The sequence below is a fragment of the Anas acuta genome, chromosome 2 (genome assembly GCF_963932015.1).
Source record: "Anas acuta chromosome 2, bAnaAcu1.1, whole genome shotgun sequence".
Taxonomy (NCBI): Eukaryota; Metazoa; Chordata; class Aves; order Anseriformes; family Anatidae; genus Anas; species Anas acuta.
Window position 1 is genome coordinate 48064540 of NC_088980.1, and position 14758 is coordinate 48079297.

The 14758-nt window shown below is 40.9% G+C and overlaps 1 protein-coding gene across 3 annotated transcripts in view; it reads right to left on the reverse strand.

Moving 5' to 3' along the window:
* SALL3 (spalt like transcription factor 3) overlaps positions 1-14445 on the reverse strand; it is a 24046-nt gene extending 9601 nt beyond the window's left edge. The window contains exons 1-2 of one of the 3 annotated variants that reach the window (XM_068674701.1): positions 12509-14438; positions 6569-6676 (exon numbers count right to left, since the gene is read on the reverse strand). In XM_068674701.1, coding sequence (XP_068530802.1) covers positions 6569-6676; positions 12509-12587 — 187 coding nt within the window. In that variant the 5' untranslated portion in view covers positions 12588-14438. Of the gene's footprint in view, positions 1-6568; positions 6677-12508 lie in introns of all 3 variants that reach the window. The other 2 variants (XM_068674703.1, XM_068674702.1) reach the window with 2 other exon arrangements.
* Positions 14446-14758: the final 313 nt, after the last annotated feature.

The following is a 14758-nucleotide window of genomic DNA, read 5'->3' on the forward strand; positions in this document are numbered from 1 at the left end:
ACTATAAAATCACTTTTGACAAAATTACTTGTCAGTTCTTTCTGTCTTCGCTGAGTTAAAACTCCCTACAGATTACAGCAGTTTTGTCTGATAAAGGTGATAGATCTGTGCCCTGAATACTATTTCCTATCATTCTAGAGTATCTCAAACATTATTTCCCTGTACCTTCCAAAACTGTACCTTCAAAAAGCTGTTAAAATGTCACTATGTATATATAACACAGTGTCTTAAGGATACATAGATTCAGTAGCTTGCAAATAAAATAGACATGCATTTTCTATTGAGAAGTTATTTTTTTTTTTTTTCTAATTTAAATATTGTTTACACAAAATTCTATTATACTAAATAGATAAAAGGAAATTTCTTCTTGTACTGGATTTTTCCCTTCCCTTTCTTTTTTATTTTCCCCTTCATTTTGGAAAAGGAGGGTGAAATGCAATTAAAAGTGTTTTAATATTACTTAAGACTCCTGCAGAAAGTACTGAACCCATTACATTGCTTGGGTTAAGAGTGATAATATAAAGCTGTTCCTGGATAATACTAGACTAATCCTTATTGTAAATGACTGTATAAATTTAACTGTCACATTGTGTTGCAAAAATATCACAGAAAATGACATGATTCACTGAAAAAAAAAAAAAGAATGAAAGCATTATTGGCCACAAGAATCTTAAAGTGTAAGGTGAAAAATCTAAAGCCTACAAAAATGAATAAGAGAAAAAACAGTCTTCTGAACCATGTATTCGTTATGTACTTCAGCTTTTGCAAAGTGAAAGCACGCAGAGTGTAGACCAGTGAGGCACCCGATGAGCCTCTCTCCAGGGTTGTTCTGAACTAAGACAACTCAAACAAAGCTTTATTTACATTGCAGATTTACATTTTTACGGCTGTAGTGCCTGATTCTGTGGTCCTTATTCAGAATCTGCTGAACACTGGTGTTACTGACCAAGCACTGAGGGACCATGTTTCTCCTGAGGCTTTCATTGAGCATTTTTTCCAGTGCTTATTTCCAAACCTTGATGGACTGGTGAAAGGCTACCTATTACTATCATTGTTATTATTATTATTTTCATCATCCTCATTGCTACATATTAAAGCATGGTTACGAAGGAGAATTGAGTCTGAAAGAAGCTACCAACAGTGTGGTTCCTCCTCTAGTTTTTCATTTATATGTTGCTACTTTTCTGTTTAAGGAGAGCTTAGAAAAATCTTGCACAAAAGGTTTAAGTAATCAGTGATGGAATCGGGAAATGTAGCCTGTCAATTATGACTGTTCCCTGATCTAGAAGGAGCTGATCAAACACCCATAAGTTAATTATTTCAGATACTGTACAATAACCCTCAAGTCCAAACATGAACATTTAAAATCTTATTTTAAAGCAGGTATTATTTTCTTCATTAGAGGTCAGGCTCATGATATCAAAAATAATATGTATAATATGTAAATTTCCAGTAGAAATCTAAACTACTGTTGCTCACTGCAAAGAGGTATTAATATGGACCTCTTCAACATTTCAAAATACTAACTAGTCTAGTGAACTAATACATAGACTCAAGGCAGCCACATTTTACATTTGAAATATAACTTGCCAAGTAAAAAAGTACAAATTGAATAAAGCAGTATAAGTATTTCTCATACAATCAATGGTCTATTCTGTTCTCAGTGAAATTAATCACAAGCTTTACATGGAAACAATGTGGGGCCTGGCTCATGACCATGCTAACCAGTGACTTACAGCTCTGTTTTCTTAATATTACTTTGTACTCCTCTTTTCCTTGATTCCTGTCATAAAAATGCTGAGAGAATAGTCTTCAAATGACAAATCCAAGTATACCTATCTCATCATCTGTCTTGAAATGTTCAAGGACTGCTTTTGAAGAAATATTTTAGAAAACTACCAGAAAGTTGTTAGCCACCCCAATCAATTTTGAAGTAGACATACAACGAATGTCAACAATACTTGGGATGACTTATTTTGACATATCTTAAGAAATTAAATTAGTAAGTCTCTCTCAAATATTCCACTTTCTGTACCAGTAAGCAAGCAAATAACACGGATGAGCTCAAAGTAAAAGCTTCTTTGCTGTAGGTGGCGGTCCATCCCTGGAGCAGCACACTGAGGATCATGAGATGCTCCACAGAATGACAGACAACGGGCCCAGTCCAACAACTCATACGGGTAACCTTTACTCACATTTGAAATGTGTTTGAAATTAATGGGATGATGACAAATCTGTCATGCAAACAACAGGTTTTGTGATCTTGCCCCAAACAAACACTCAAAGGGGAAAAAAGCAAGACTGAAAATAATGATTTTATGTATGCAATTATATGTATATTGGAGAAATGGACACTACTCCAGTACGTCACACGTGCAGTTTATAACACTCCTTTTAGGAGCACTGTATTGCATTGTTGCTTTTGAAGTGTAAGTGCTCACCAACTTCAACAGGGAATAAGGCTTAAAAGCGTATGCCTCTGCGTGAAGAAATATTTTTGTTCTTTGTTAAAACTTGATTACTTTATGAATGACAAAAAGTAATATATATATATATACTTTACCATTATTGCAAATTATTACAAATTTTAAATTTGTTAAAATATTAAGCCAAAAACTGATTTTATTTTTAGCTTTGGCTTATAAATTCTATGGAAAAAAAAAAACTTTTATTTTTTTTTCCCTGTACGTTTTATAGCTTGCTTTCAATTCTGATATCCTATAAAGTGATCCTTTAAGTGCTGATGAATTTCTTTCTTTCTTTCTCCCCCTTTATTTCTTACTTTTTTTTTTTTTGTCTGAAGAAAAATAATTATTTTTATTATTACAGTGAGGATGTAGTGCAGCAAAAATTTTCAAGGACTTTGGGGGAAATTAATTGAGCAGTTGCTTAATCTTATAGACAGGGCCTGAATTTTGCAGTTCTTACTTACACAAAAGGTGTTGAATAGGAGTTTTGTCAAGCAGTCAGGATCTCAGCCACTAATAACCTCTCAGTTATTTTCTTTTTCTCATTAGCAGTCTAACAGCTAACAGACTAATCTGAAGCTGCTATGGCATGCAAGATGAATTACACCACATAAGGCTTACCCTATGAAAATCGGTGAAAAATTGCAGCCAGCATCTCTCAAAATGTACCCAGGGCAAGTTCCTAAGCAGGCACCAACTAAACCACAGAGCTGCAGTGGCTCCAGTGAAGTGATGCCAGTTTGCATCGGTGGGGTCTGGCCCTAAAATTAGCCTACAAAAATTCAACCTAAGGCATTTTGAGAAAGTCACTTTGGGATTGTGATATCTGAAGCTATCAAGGTGCTCTGCTGACTCAGTGCAGGAGGCACAAGAGATTGATGCTGGGAGAATTTGCTCTCCCACCATTACAAAGTGTGCCCACCCAACGCTCTTTGGGCTGGAGCAATGCGCGGCTGTGGGGAGCGTGACACTGACCTTCCTTCTCACAGTCAGAAAGGCAGAGAACGGGGAAAGGAGGGAGAGGGTGCCAGGGTTCCTTCAGCTAACATCAGAATATTACATGCATAATTAAGAAAAGACTGCCTCCGCTGCTGACTACACACACACACAGAGGATTTGTAAGCTGGTTTTTACTAGTTCTGTATTTTTACGTCAGGCACACATTTTTCTGTTCCATGTTAGAGCTAAGTCTTGCATCATATGCAAGGAAAAATATAATAAGCAGATGCTTCAAAAATACTGCCATCTACTTTTGTGACAAGGACTGATATTACTGAAATTAAACATTGCAGTCAGCTTAATTCCAACAACATACACTGTAAATGCCGCCTTTCTCAGGACCAACAGCTTTTGGTCAAAAAAAAAAAAAAAAGCCACAGTTAACTCCACTGTTTCATCTGTGCTCCAGAATTTTTTTAATATTATGTTAAATTAAATCAATTCTAGTGTTATTAGTATTACCTTTTGAAAGCACCTTTTGAATTTTATTAAATAGGTGTATTCTGTACACCTATCAGATGTTCTTTGTTAATTCAGGTTTTTGCTAATCTGTTACTCTGAATCACCTAAGTCTCAAATTACATATAATTCATAAAATACTTGGATAAAATCAAGTAAGAGAATAATCATTTTCTCTGCTTTTATCTATTTCAACTTGCTTATACCTTCTTGTATTATTTTCACTGGAGAAGTGTCATGGAAAGGAGTTCAGCAAATGTGTCAACAAAATATTTTCTGAAACTTTTTAGATCGCATGCAATAATAAAAAGAAAAGCATAAAAAAATGTTGTATGAACTGCTATTATTTCTAACTCAGCTTCAGTCACTCAGAGGTGCATATAGAGAATGAATTAATTTTTCTAAATGTGGGAATTTCTTTCAAGATGAAAAAACACAATCTTCAGGTGAGAAGCAGCATATAAACTGTGAAGGTTTCACAGGAAGACGTTTATTAAGATTGGCTAAAGGTAAAACAATTAGCTAACTATGAAGACGTAAGATCTCATGCAAATCTAGGAATTGTTTCGAAGTGAAGCTCACAGCATTTTTCGTGTATTTAAGCATGAAATATTATGAATAAAACTGAACATAGCACAGACAGGATGATAATCTACTGTTCTTAGTATCATAAGAAACAAGCTTATTTTATACCAATTTAAATAAAGTAAGAAAATATAGTCAAAAACACGAATTTGTTTTCAAAATTATATTCATTTGGAAACAGTAGCTTTATAACAAAGTACTGATCCTTGAGAAGAACAGTATTACTTTTTCCTTAGCTTTATCATATCTTATAATTGACAGAGCTTTTAAAGAAAGTTTTCTTAAATTGTTAGAACACGTTTATTTTCTTGCAAATTAATTCTTTTTAACTCTTTATGATAGCTTTGAATCCCATAAAGAAAGATGAATTATCACATACTGAGCCCAAGCTGTGAAACAGGAGGAGACAAATAGAGACCCCTACTGTGTTTAACAATGTAGAAGAAATTCCAGACTCAATAGAAAAATTTTCTGTCCTTTTTCTCAGACCACAAAAGCTGTTAGTTATAGATTTGAACAGTGGAGGGCACTCTTGCTATGTAAGAAATGGTACTGACCTGGCACACTTGGTTTGATCTATTCAGCAGCCTAAATCTCAGAATTTGTTAAGTAACAGCCACCTGTGGCACAGACACTAACTGTAATCTGTTTAAAACATTTGCAGTTTCTGATCTTTGCAATAAAGCTCTAGTTAGCTAAAACACCGATGCCTTGCTATGTGTACACAGATGTGGAACAGATCTTCACAAACTTCTTTGAATATTTGTGCAAGATATGGAATTAAATAAGATGTGCATTATGTTTTTCAACATTATATAAAGAGCTATTCAGTTGGCTTTCATGGCATGCATGGATTAATTTTAGAGTGTGTAGAATTTGTTCTAATGTTTGTAGGAATTAAGTGTATTTAGAACACACCAAGTTTCACTGGAAATCCTAAAAAATATATAATCGGTATATTTAATATAGCTGATATATATATATAAAAAGAAAGATATTTAATAGCAAACAAACTGTAAGAAACAGAGCACTAGATTCTGCATAACTTTCTCATTTTGAAACATATATTACTAATTGCACCTTAAATGATCTAACCAACACCATACAGAATGAAGCCAGCCACTCTTTGAACAACCATGGCATGCTGATGAAGTTGTGTTTGAAGGATCACAATAAGAGAAGCCAACGTGGAGACCCAATCCTGTATCTGTTAAGCATCTCAAAACTGAATTTACAAGTACTGGAGTCAATGGCACTACTCCTTTGAGTAAAATTACTCATGTACCGGAGTGCCTGAAAGAACGAATGCTAAGTGATTCAATGCTAATCATGCAGCTCAGTCATTTTGCTCATTTGCCATTCTGTGTACTGCAGTATTGCACTGGATAGCAAAACACAGAGAGAGCTAAACAAATCCGTTAGCTTTCATCATTTCCAGCTTTGGGGATATTATTACATCAACAAAATGATAAAATAAAATTATCAAATGGTGGTGGTAGAACGGATCTTCTGAAACATTGAATGGTAAATCAGTTTTGATTAACTGAAACAAAAATACTGTGGCACCTGCAGGGTTAATTAAGCAGCTCAAGATGCTGGGCTTCACAAAAGGAAACCTTTTTCCTTCTTTAAGAACTGTAAACACTTGTGCTGAACTAGATGAGCATTTGATAAGCTGTACAGCATGTAACAAACTCACAGGGATCTCTAGTTAACACTCAAATTCAGTTTTAACACTTAACAGAACAGTGGTAAGCCGTGCTGCCAAGGTCAACTGCACAGATGTACTAATTGTATTATGAGCTTGACATCTAGTGGCCACCCCTGGCAGGGCAAAGCAGGCAAAGGTTAAATCAGCAAGCCTTGTCAAAGCACTTCTAACTACCCACCCTCAGGGAGAAGTCCTCGGGAAGCTTTCTGGCACTCTGCAATCCCCACCTTCATTCTCCCCGGCTCCGGGCTGCGCGCCTGCAGCAGCCACTGCGCGCCCGCACGGGGCAGCAGCCGCCCGCCGCCCCCAAGCACCCACCCCCGAGCCCCCAGCCCCGAGCACCCACCCGGCCGGGCCGCAGCTCCTGGAGGAGACGAACAGCCTTCCCAACCATTTCGGCATGTTTCGCTCTCGGGCAGAAGTTCGGGGTTTTTTTCTGCTTCTTTTTCAACCACTGATAGGGTCCAAATTAGGGGGCGAGGGGGTTGGAAAAGGGGAAAAAGCAATATTAGAGATTAACAATAAGAGTTGTAGAAAGCCTTTTTATTTTATTTTTAAAGATTAACTTACCCCATAACAAATGTTCACTGCATGCTCACTATGTGCACCCTAGCTACAGCAAGATAATATGAAAAAATCCCTCTTTAGTCTACTATCACAGAAGTGCACTCTATCATCTTTTTAAAGAATTTTTTTAAAGAATTATTTTTCTGGCTTTTCCAATTTCAAGGGGTTTCCCTTGACAAAAAAGTAATGTACTCTATGGCCAGCAGCTTGACAACTGAACCACCTCCTAAAAGTATATTTTGCTCCAAATTCTTTTTTTTTTTTTTTTTTCCCCGATTACTGGAAAACTTTCATTGTGTTTAGTTGTTTTAAGCAGGTAAAGGAAACAGGTTTTTGGCCCTTTACATTGAAATGTATGAACTGATAAAAAATTGCTGCTGAAACTGTATTTATTCATGCTTCCTCTGAAAAATTTATAGCAAATTACTGTCATTTTACAAATGCAATGTTACAGAAGGAATGTTTTTAGCCTGTTTTATTTTCTAAGTGTCAGTACTCAGCTAATTAATTTCCTGCCAGACCTGGCTTATTATCAACAAAAGTGATTGACTCATGTCCTGACTGATAGATATGATGGACTTGTGTCAACAGATATGCTTGTCCTGGCTAGGTAATCAACAAATAAAATGAAGGAAAAAATATCCCGAAAATCTTCCCAGGACTCAAACTCTTTTTCAGAAATGACACTGATACTCATTAATAATGTGGATATTTTCACTCCTTCTTTATAATGCTACATATTTTTATTTTTTATTTTTTTGAATGGTAGCTTTTCCTCTTCCTTAGGCAAGGACAAGGAATTATCAACAGCTAAATGTATGCATATTAATAGCTTAATTACACAGAATCTAAACCAATACCTTTCAAAGCTTCCTTCCTCCTCAAGAGTCCTAATGTCTACCTTAGAAGAAATAAGAATTCCTCAAGATCATTATCAGCGCCAGATAAAATCTGACCCAATTTGGGCTACCTTCATCATTTATATATACACACACACTATCAAACTGCTTTATTGTTTTAGTTTCCTTATTATTACATTTTTTTTCTATTGCTAATACTGATCAAAATAGTAAGAATATTAAATATATATATAAATTCAGATATTACGTTGTTTTAATATTACAGTCTCCATCGTAATACCAGAACTATTTATATAAAGTTTCAATTACCTTCTCTTATCAAAGGAGCAATTTATTACAATAAATATTTGTCCTTTTATTTTTCAAAAACAACAACAAAAAATCTTTCTTGAAGTTGCCTTAGAACAGACATTTGCAAAAATAGCTTAAGTTTCATGTTTACTGACAGCTGCTTGTGACTTTTCAAGTTTTAAAGGCAGTAGTATCTAAATGATATGGAATAAACTATATTCTTGAAAGTATGAATGCAAGAAAGCATGAACATCCTTCCAAAATGTGTTTCTATCTTATATATTTGCAGATACAGTAAACATGCTCACATGAAGCTGGCTGATCCATAGAGGACTATCATTTCTGTGGCGGAGCATGTGTGTCTGTGTACATACTCCAAAAGAATACAGAGTGCAGTTACAAACTGTTCAAAACTGCACCACCAATTCCACATTACCAGTATGAAAAAGAAACATTTGTTTAGATAATACTGTGTGCATTGAAGAGTTGAGTGAAACAAAAACAAAAACCAAACAAATAGGTCCAACATTTAAAAAATGATTGCAAAAAAACACATTAGAAAACTGTCATTACACAGTTTGCTTTAAGGTATCCCATTCACCTCAGACTGAACAATGATACATACTTGCCAGTAGCTTCACATGTAAAAGTCCAAAGTGATCATTTTTCATCACCCTTACTAGAACCACACTTACACACTGTAAGAAGCACTTCTCAGCATTCCACATACACATACAAAAAAAACGCAAACTTTTACTATCCCTACATTAAAGATAGAAATGTTATATCCAAGCTTTCATATAAAAATTAATCAGAGTTAAAGCATTTGCATTGTATCTATAATTCTGATTCAATTGTAATCTGTTGAATTAGAGAAGTGTATTAGAAATGTAATTCCAGCTATTACAATTTACTGAGAACAGCTTTACATTTACTGAGAAACTGAGATTATTGTATTCTATGGGTAGCCATTTGAAACCTTCTGCTGCTATTTAAAAAATATTGCCATCATGTCTTCTACTTTAGTAACCTTACAGTGTTTTTAATTTTTTTTTTGAAATATAATTTGTTCACTCTTCCACAGTGCAATTATTCAAGCAATATTTTATCGCTAGTTGTTTGTTAACACTTCCTATCTAAATTATTAGAAAATATATATTTCAGCATTTCCATTTCAACAAATAACTTTAAAGGATTTTGATTGTAAATCTGTAATTGATGACATTGCCAATTATCTTCAGACTTCAAACAATTTCTCACTGTTATGACATTGCCCTGCCTGAATGCAGTTTTATTATACTGTAGTCCAGGCTGGCTATAAAATTATATATTACAATTATTAAACTTCCTTGATAGCATTACCACAAAAGTTATTGTGGGTCCAGTCAACTTAAGATATGGCCTAATGTTTATCTGCCATTCTGCTCCCCAAACTGCCATGCTTCTTTCTGCTATTATGAATGTTCCCTCACTCGAAGGATTGTTTATGGAACATTCATTCTGAAATGCTTCACTTAATAAAATCTATTTTGAGGTAGTATTAAACATGATTTCATTAAATAAATAATAAGCTTCATTTGCTTAATCTTGTGTTAACAACAGCTTCCCCTCATTGAAGATAACAACCATATTAATGAAAAAGCTACACGTATCAAACAATTCTGCTTAAACAGTTTGCTTTAAAAAAAAAAGTACAAATATTCTTGCACCGTGGAAACTATTTTTGGCTTGTTGCAAAATATGCTCAGGAACTGTAGCAATATCTTGATTACAGCTGTGAATAGAAATGAAAAATACTGACTTGACAAGAAGTGTTTTAATTTGTGAGATTGGGAGCACTCATTATATCTGGCCTATAAAATTGCTTTCAGTATAGCAATCGTTAGGCTTCATAATATAACATGTAAATGATTTACATTACACTAATGTACACTAGATAGCCCTCTACTTGTGTATGCTGAGTCCACCTTGTTCACATTTCTCAGAGGAGAGTGAAAAACCAAGAGCTCCACTTTAGCTTGTTAATTGTTAACTATGAAGGGTTTCACTCTATTAATTAAAATATGTTTTAATAAAAGAAAACAGCACAATTTGATAACAGCCTTCTAAGGCTGAAAAGTATTTACATTGTTGCATTTTAGGGCTGCTGTGAAAGCCGATTTTGTGCTATTCAGGGACCACAATAATAACGCTTTAAAATTCCTCACTGGGATGCAATGTAGTCCTTTTGATGGAAAGACTGTCTTTCTCATTCGGCAGAAATAAATCCATTCATTTGATCATGTAGTCATTGAGGGCAATACAAAACAAACCAAGTGTGAGAAATTCTATGTGATGAAGTAAACAAAACAAAACCCCCCAAAAAAGGGAAAAAAAAAAAAACATTTCCATGACAAAAAGATTCTTTGTCCTTAATCTACCCACCATATGCAAGCGTTTCTTTTTAGCATATCTCTTGTTCTAATCTTGGGTGACATGGCTACATAGATAAGATTCACAAAACAAAACAAAAACCTAATTTAACAATTTTTTTCAATTTATTAACTCACCAGGAGTGTCATAATGAAGCAGTAGGGTTTTATTTTTCTGTATTGAAATGGATTTGGAGCATTTAAAAGTTTATAATACTAGTGATAAATTCTCAAACCTAGAACCCACCCTAACTAGGCTCAACTAATCTTGTTTACATAATAAAATTATAATTCTCATCCACTTGCTTATATGAATTTATTTTACATTACCACTGTTTTCTAGAAAAAAAGAAATAAAAAAAATAAAAATCAAATGTGCATTGCTTTGCTTCTGTAGTGTGACAGAAGGAAGCATTTCTCTGTGTTCCTGTTAGAGTCAATACCCAAGTGGGTTTTCCTGAAGCAGTGGTAGCAGTCCCTTCCTAACTACCCTGGACAGTGTGGAACTCATTCCCTGGTTCCCCAAAATACCCTGGGAAAGAGCATGGGGCTTAAAGATTTGCCAGTCTGACAGATGTTTTAACCTGATGAAGTGGATTCATGCTGCCTTAAGCTTCAAGACTGCAAAGTTCAGATACAATAGTCAAAATCCTCCTCAGGCTTCAACTTCGTTGCCTTTCTTTCCCTCCAGATGCAACTTAGAAGTCATTATAGTTTTGAAGCAGGAAAATGACTTTTTTTTCCCCCCCCTCTTTCTTTTTGAAGGGAGGGAGAGGGGATAAACCAGTGAGCAAGGGGCCTACACAGAAAGCACTGTGGCTCCCACTTGGTTATGCAAGAAACTGAGAAAGCAGTGAGCTTCCATGCATAGAAGAAAAGAAAAACTTTTAAGTAGAAGCCCTCAACTTAGCTCAGGGAAAGTGAGGATGGGCTGTGGCATGCCTTTGCGTGCAGCAATGCCTAGGACTATGCAGGAAATTAGAAAATATATAAATGAAATTAAATCAAATTAAACTTAAAAAGGCAGTCCTCTTCTAAACAAACAAACAAAAAACACACAGCAAGGTGGAAATTCGGACTAACTACAGCCCAGATCTGCTCAGTTTTAGACACTTGTTCACTAGCAGCCTGGGCAGCCCAGATACTTCAAAGCAAGTGTGCGTGTGTCTGCGTGTGGGGAGGGAGTGGAGAATGGCGGATGGGTGAGAAAATCCCCCTTCCCCACCTCCTGCGGCCGGCGCGACAGGGGCCGGTGGCGGCGGTGGCACTCCGCGTCACCCACCCCCAGTAAGAATTATGGTCGCAGCAGAGCTAGGCGGCTCGGGGGCGGGGTGGGGGGGGGGAAGGTGAAAAGCTGCTCGAGCTCTTCAGAAACATTAAAGCCAAATCCGCCAATCCCGCAGGCCCCCGCCCGCCGCGCAGCGAGGGACCCCCGGTGCCCCGAAGGCTGCCCGCGGCTGGGGGGCGGTGGGAGCCCGGCCGGGCCGCCCAGCAACACGCCGCCCCCTCCTCCAGGGCGATAGAGAGCCCTGTGCACCGGTCGCCTGGGGCTGCCCCAGCAGCCCCCGGCCCGTGGGAGCCCCCCGTGCCCGCAGCCCGGCCCCGGCCGCCGCCAACTTCGCGGCCGGAGGGCGAGGGGAACATGGCTCCAGCACGGGGCGGGAGTGAGGGGGGAGAAAAAGGAAAAAAAAATAAAAGGGGTACAGCAAAAAGGGCGACCGTGCAGCACAAGGGCAGCAACAACAAAAACTAAAGGAAAACAAGCAGAAAGCAGACGTACAAAACAGCCCGAGGGAGAGGGAGGAGGAGGAGGCAGGCGTTGCTCCGGAGTGCCCGCTCCTGCAGCTGCCCGGGCCCGGGTCAGCGGGGAGGGAGGGCCGAGTCCCGCTGCCGAGCCCCGCCGTAATAAAAGCGCTCGGGAGGCCGGGAAGGAGCCGCTGGGAGGGCTGGTTAGTCAGGGGGTGGGCTGCAGAAACTTGGCTAAACTGCTAACTTCTCAGTTCCGCTGCCTCTTCCCCAGCTGCTCTAATTCCCATTCTCCCGCTGCAGAGTAATTGCGCTCCCATGTTCACCATCACCATAAATCCACCTATCTCCGTCCGAAACAGACTCACAAAAGGAGAGAGAGAGGGAGAAAGAGGCTCCGGGAGCCCTTACCGTGCTCAGAAACTACCTCCGCTTGCAGCTCTTCGTCCGATTTGAGATGCTGGGGTTTCGCTTGCTTTCGACGAGACATGCTGCTAACTGAGCCGTCTTGACTCTGCTTTTTGCAGAGGCATCAGCGACGTGGAGGTGGAAAGGGGGGAGGAATTGGGAACGAGGGAAGGGCGGGGGGGGGAAGAGGTGGGGGCTGGAAATAACTGTTCGCAAATAAAAGTCGAGTTGCAGAACAAACCAACCAAACAACAACAGAAAAGGCAACCAACCCCAAGGAAAAGGAGGAAAAAAAAAAAAAAAAGCAAGGCTAACCAACCAAACTGAGAGTGAGTGAGCGGGTGAGCGAGCGGGGGCTCAGCCGGGCGGGGTGTGCGCGGTGCGGTGCTGCGTGCGCGGCGGGCTGGGGCGGCTGCGCGGAGCGCGCATGGGGCTCGATAATTACGGTGGTGAATAATGCATGGCGATTAATGGTGCTGGGGGCGAGCGCGGATTGGCGCGGCTCCAGCGGGCTCAGGCTGCATATGTAAATGAAGGACGGGGCTCCGCAATTAGCCGCTTCGCTCCGCCAAATGATGCGGCTCCCCGGCACCGGCAGCGCCGCCTGCGAGAGGCACCGACCGCGGCGGCGGCGGCGGCAGCAGCGGCGGCGGCGGCAGAGAAACACACACGCACCACGCAGGAGGGCTCTGTTTTGCACACACTTTACACAACATATGTGCAAGGTTCACTTGTTGGGAGAGGTCACGATCTTCGCCTTTCTGTCTTTCTTTCTTCCCCCCGGCTCTCAGTTTCTTTTGCTCCGCTTTCTTCTGCTCTCTTCGCCTTTTTTTTTTTTTTTTTTTTTTTTTTCCTTCTTCACATCACTCTGCGTCCTCGTCTCCTCCTGGTCTCTCTTTCCCCAGAAGTTGATCTGCAAAGCATCTGATTTCTGTGTACGTGTGAGTAATTTCTTTGCAGGAGGAAAAGAAACTTTTGTGTGTGCTTCTTTCCTTTCCGCTTTCTTCTCGGTGTGCGTGTGTGCTGCTCTGCTCTTCTTTTCTCTTAATCTTCACATGCTCGCCTTTAGCTCTTCCATCCTGTCTCCTTTTCCGTCTCTGTTTCTCCGTCTCCCCTTCCCGGCTGACTTTTGTTCTCTCCTCTCGCAAGCGCACGCACGCACACACACACACAGAAGACCTTGGGCAGTTTTGTCTTTCACCTCTCCTTCCTTCTTCTTTGTCTTGCAGCTTCTTTCTCCAAGCAGAGACTCCCCGTTGGTGGTGGTGGTCACTTCCTGTTGTCCATTGGTAGGAAGTTTTTTTTTTTCTTTCTCCCCCTCTCTCTCAGGTTGTAATGACTTTTTGTGACACTCCTCACCCCCCCTCCCCAGCTCAGTTGTGTGTCCTGCTAGCTAATGACAGCGGTCTCGCGTGTGCGCCGACGAGCAAGTCCTCGGTCTCCAGCGAATAGTATCGATCCTCTCCCAGATTTGGGGGGTGGGGGGTGGCTGTTGTTGTCGCGAGGGCGATCCCCCCTCCCCTTCCTCGCCTCGCTCGCAGCGGCCACCGCAGCCTCGTCCCCGCGCGGCGGCTCCCCCGCTCGATGCCTGCGCTCCGTGCCGAGGAGCGGTGCGCGCACCGCGGCCGCTCTCGATTTCGGGCGGATAAACTTTGAAGTTTGGGAGCCGTGCGGGTCACACGGCAGCTCCTCCTACTCTCCTCCTCCTCCTCCGCCTCCTCCCGTGCGGCGCTGCCGGGGCTGCCGCCGGGGCTGCCCCAGCCCCGCAGCTCGCTCAGCTCCCCGCCGCTGCCGAGCCTCCCTCTCCGCACGCACTTTCCCAACAGCAGCTTTTCTCCCAGGCCCCCACTTTTTTTTTTTTTTTTTTTTTTTTAAGTGAGGCGGGAGGGGGGAGGCAGAGCCTTCCCTTCCCCCTCCGCCCCTCTCCCCTTTATCACTTTACAAGTTGCCGGGGAGCCGGGCCGCCTTCCCCCGCCCCGTCCCGTCCCGTCCCGTCCGTCCCCCGGGAGGAGGGAGGGAAGAAGCGATGGAGGGAGGGATGGAGGGGGCGGCCCGGCCGCCGCCACAAGTTGCCGCTTTCCGTCGCCGTCCCTACCCGCCTCCTCCGGGGCTCCCATGGCAGGCAGCGGCCGCTAGGATGTACCCCACTGTCGCCGATCGCCACCGCGCTGCCCCCCCCCGCGCAGCCCCGCGCCGCCGAGTGCCGGGGGGGGGCTCTTCTCCAGCGGCCCCCTCCGCCTTTTTTTAATTTTT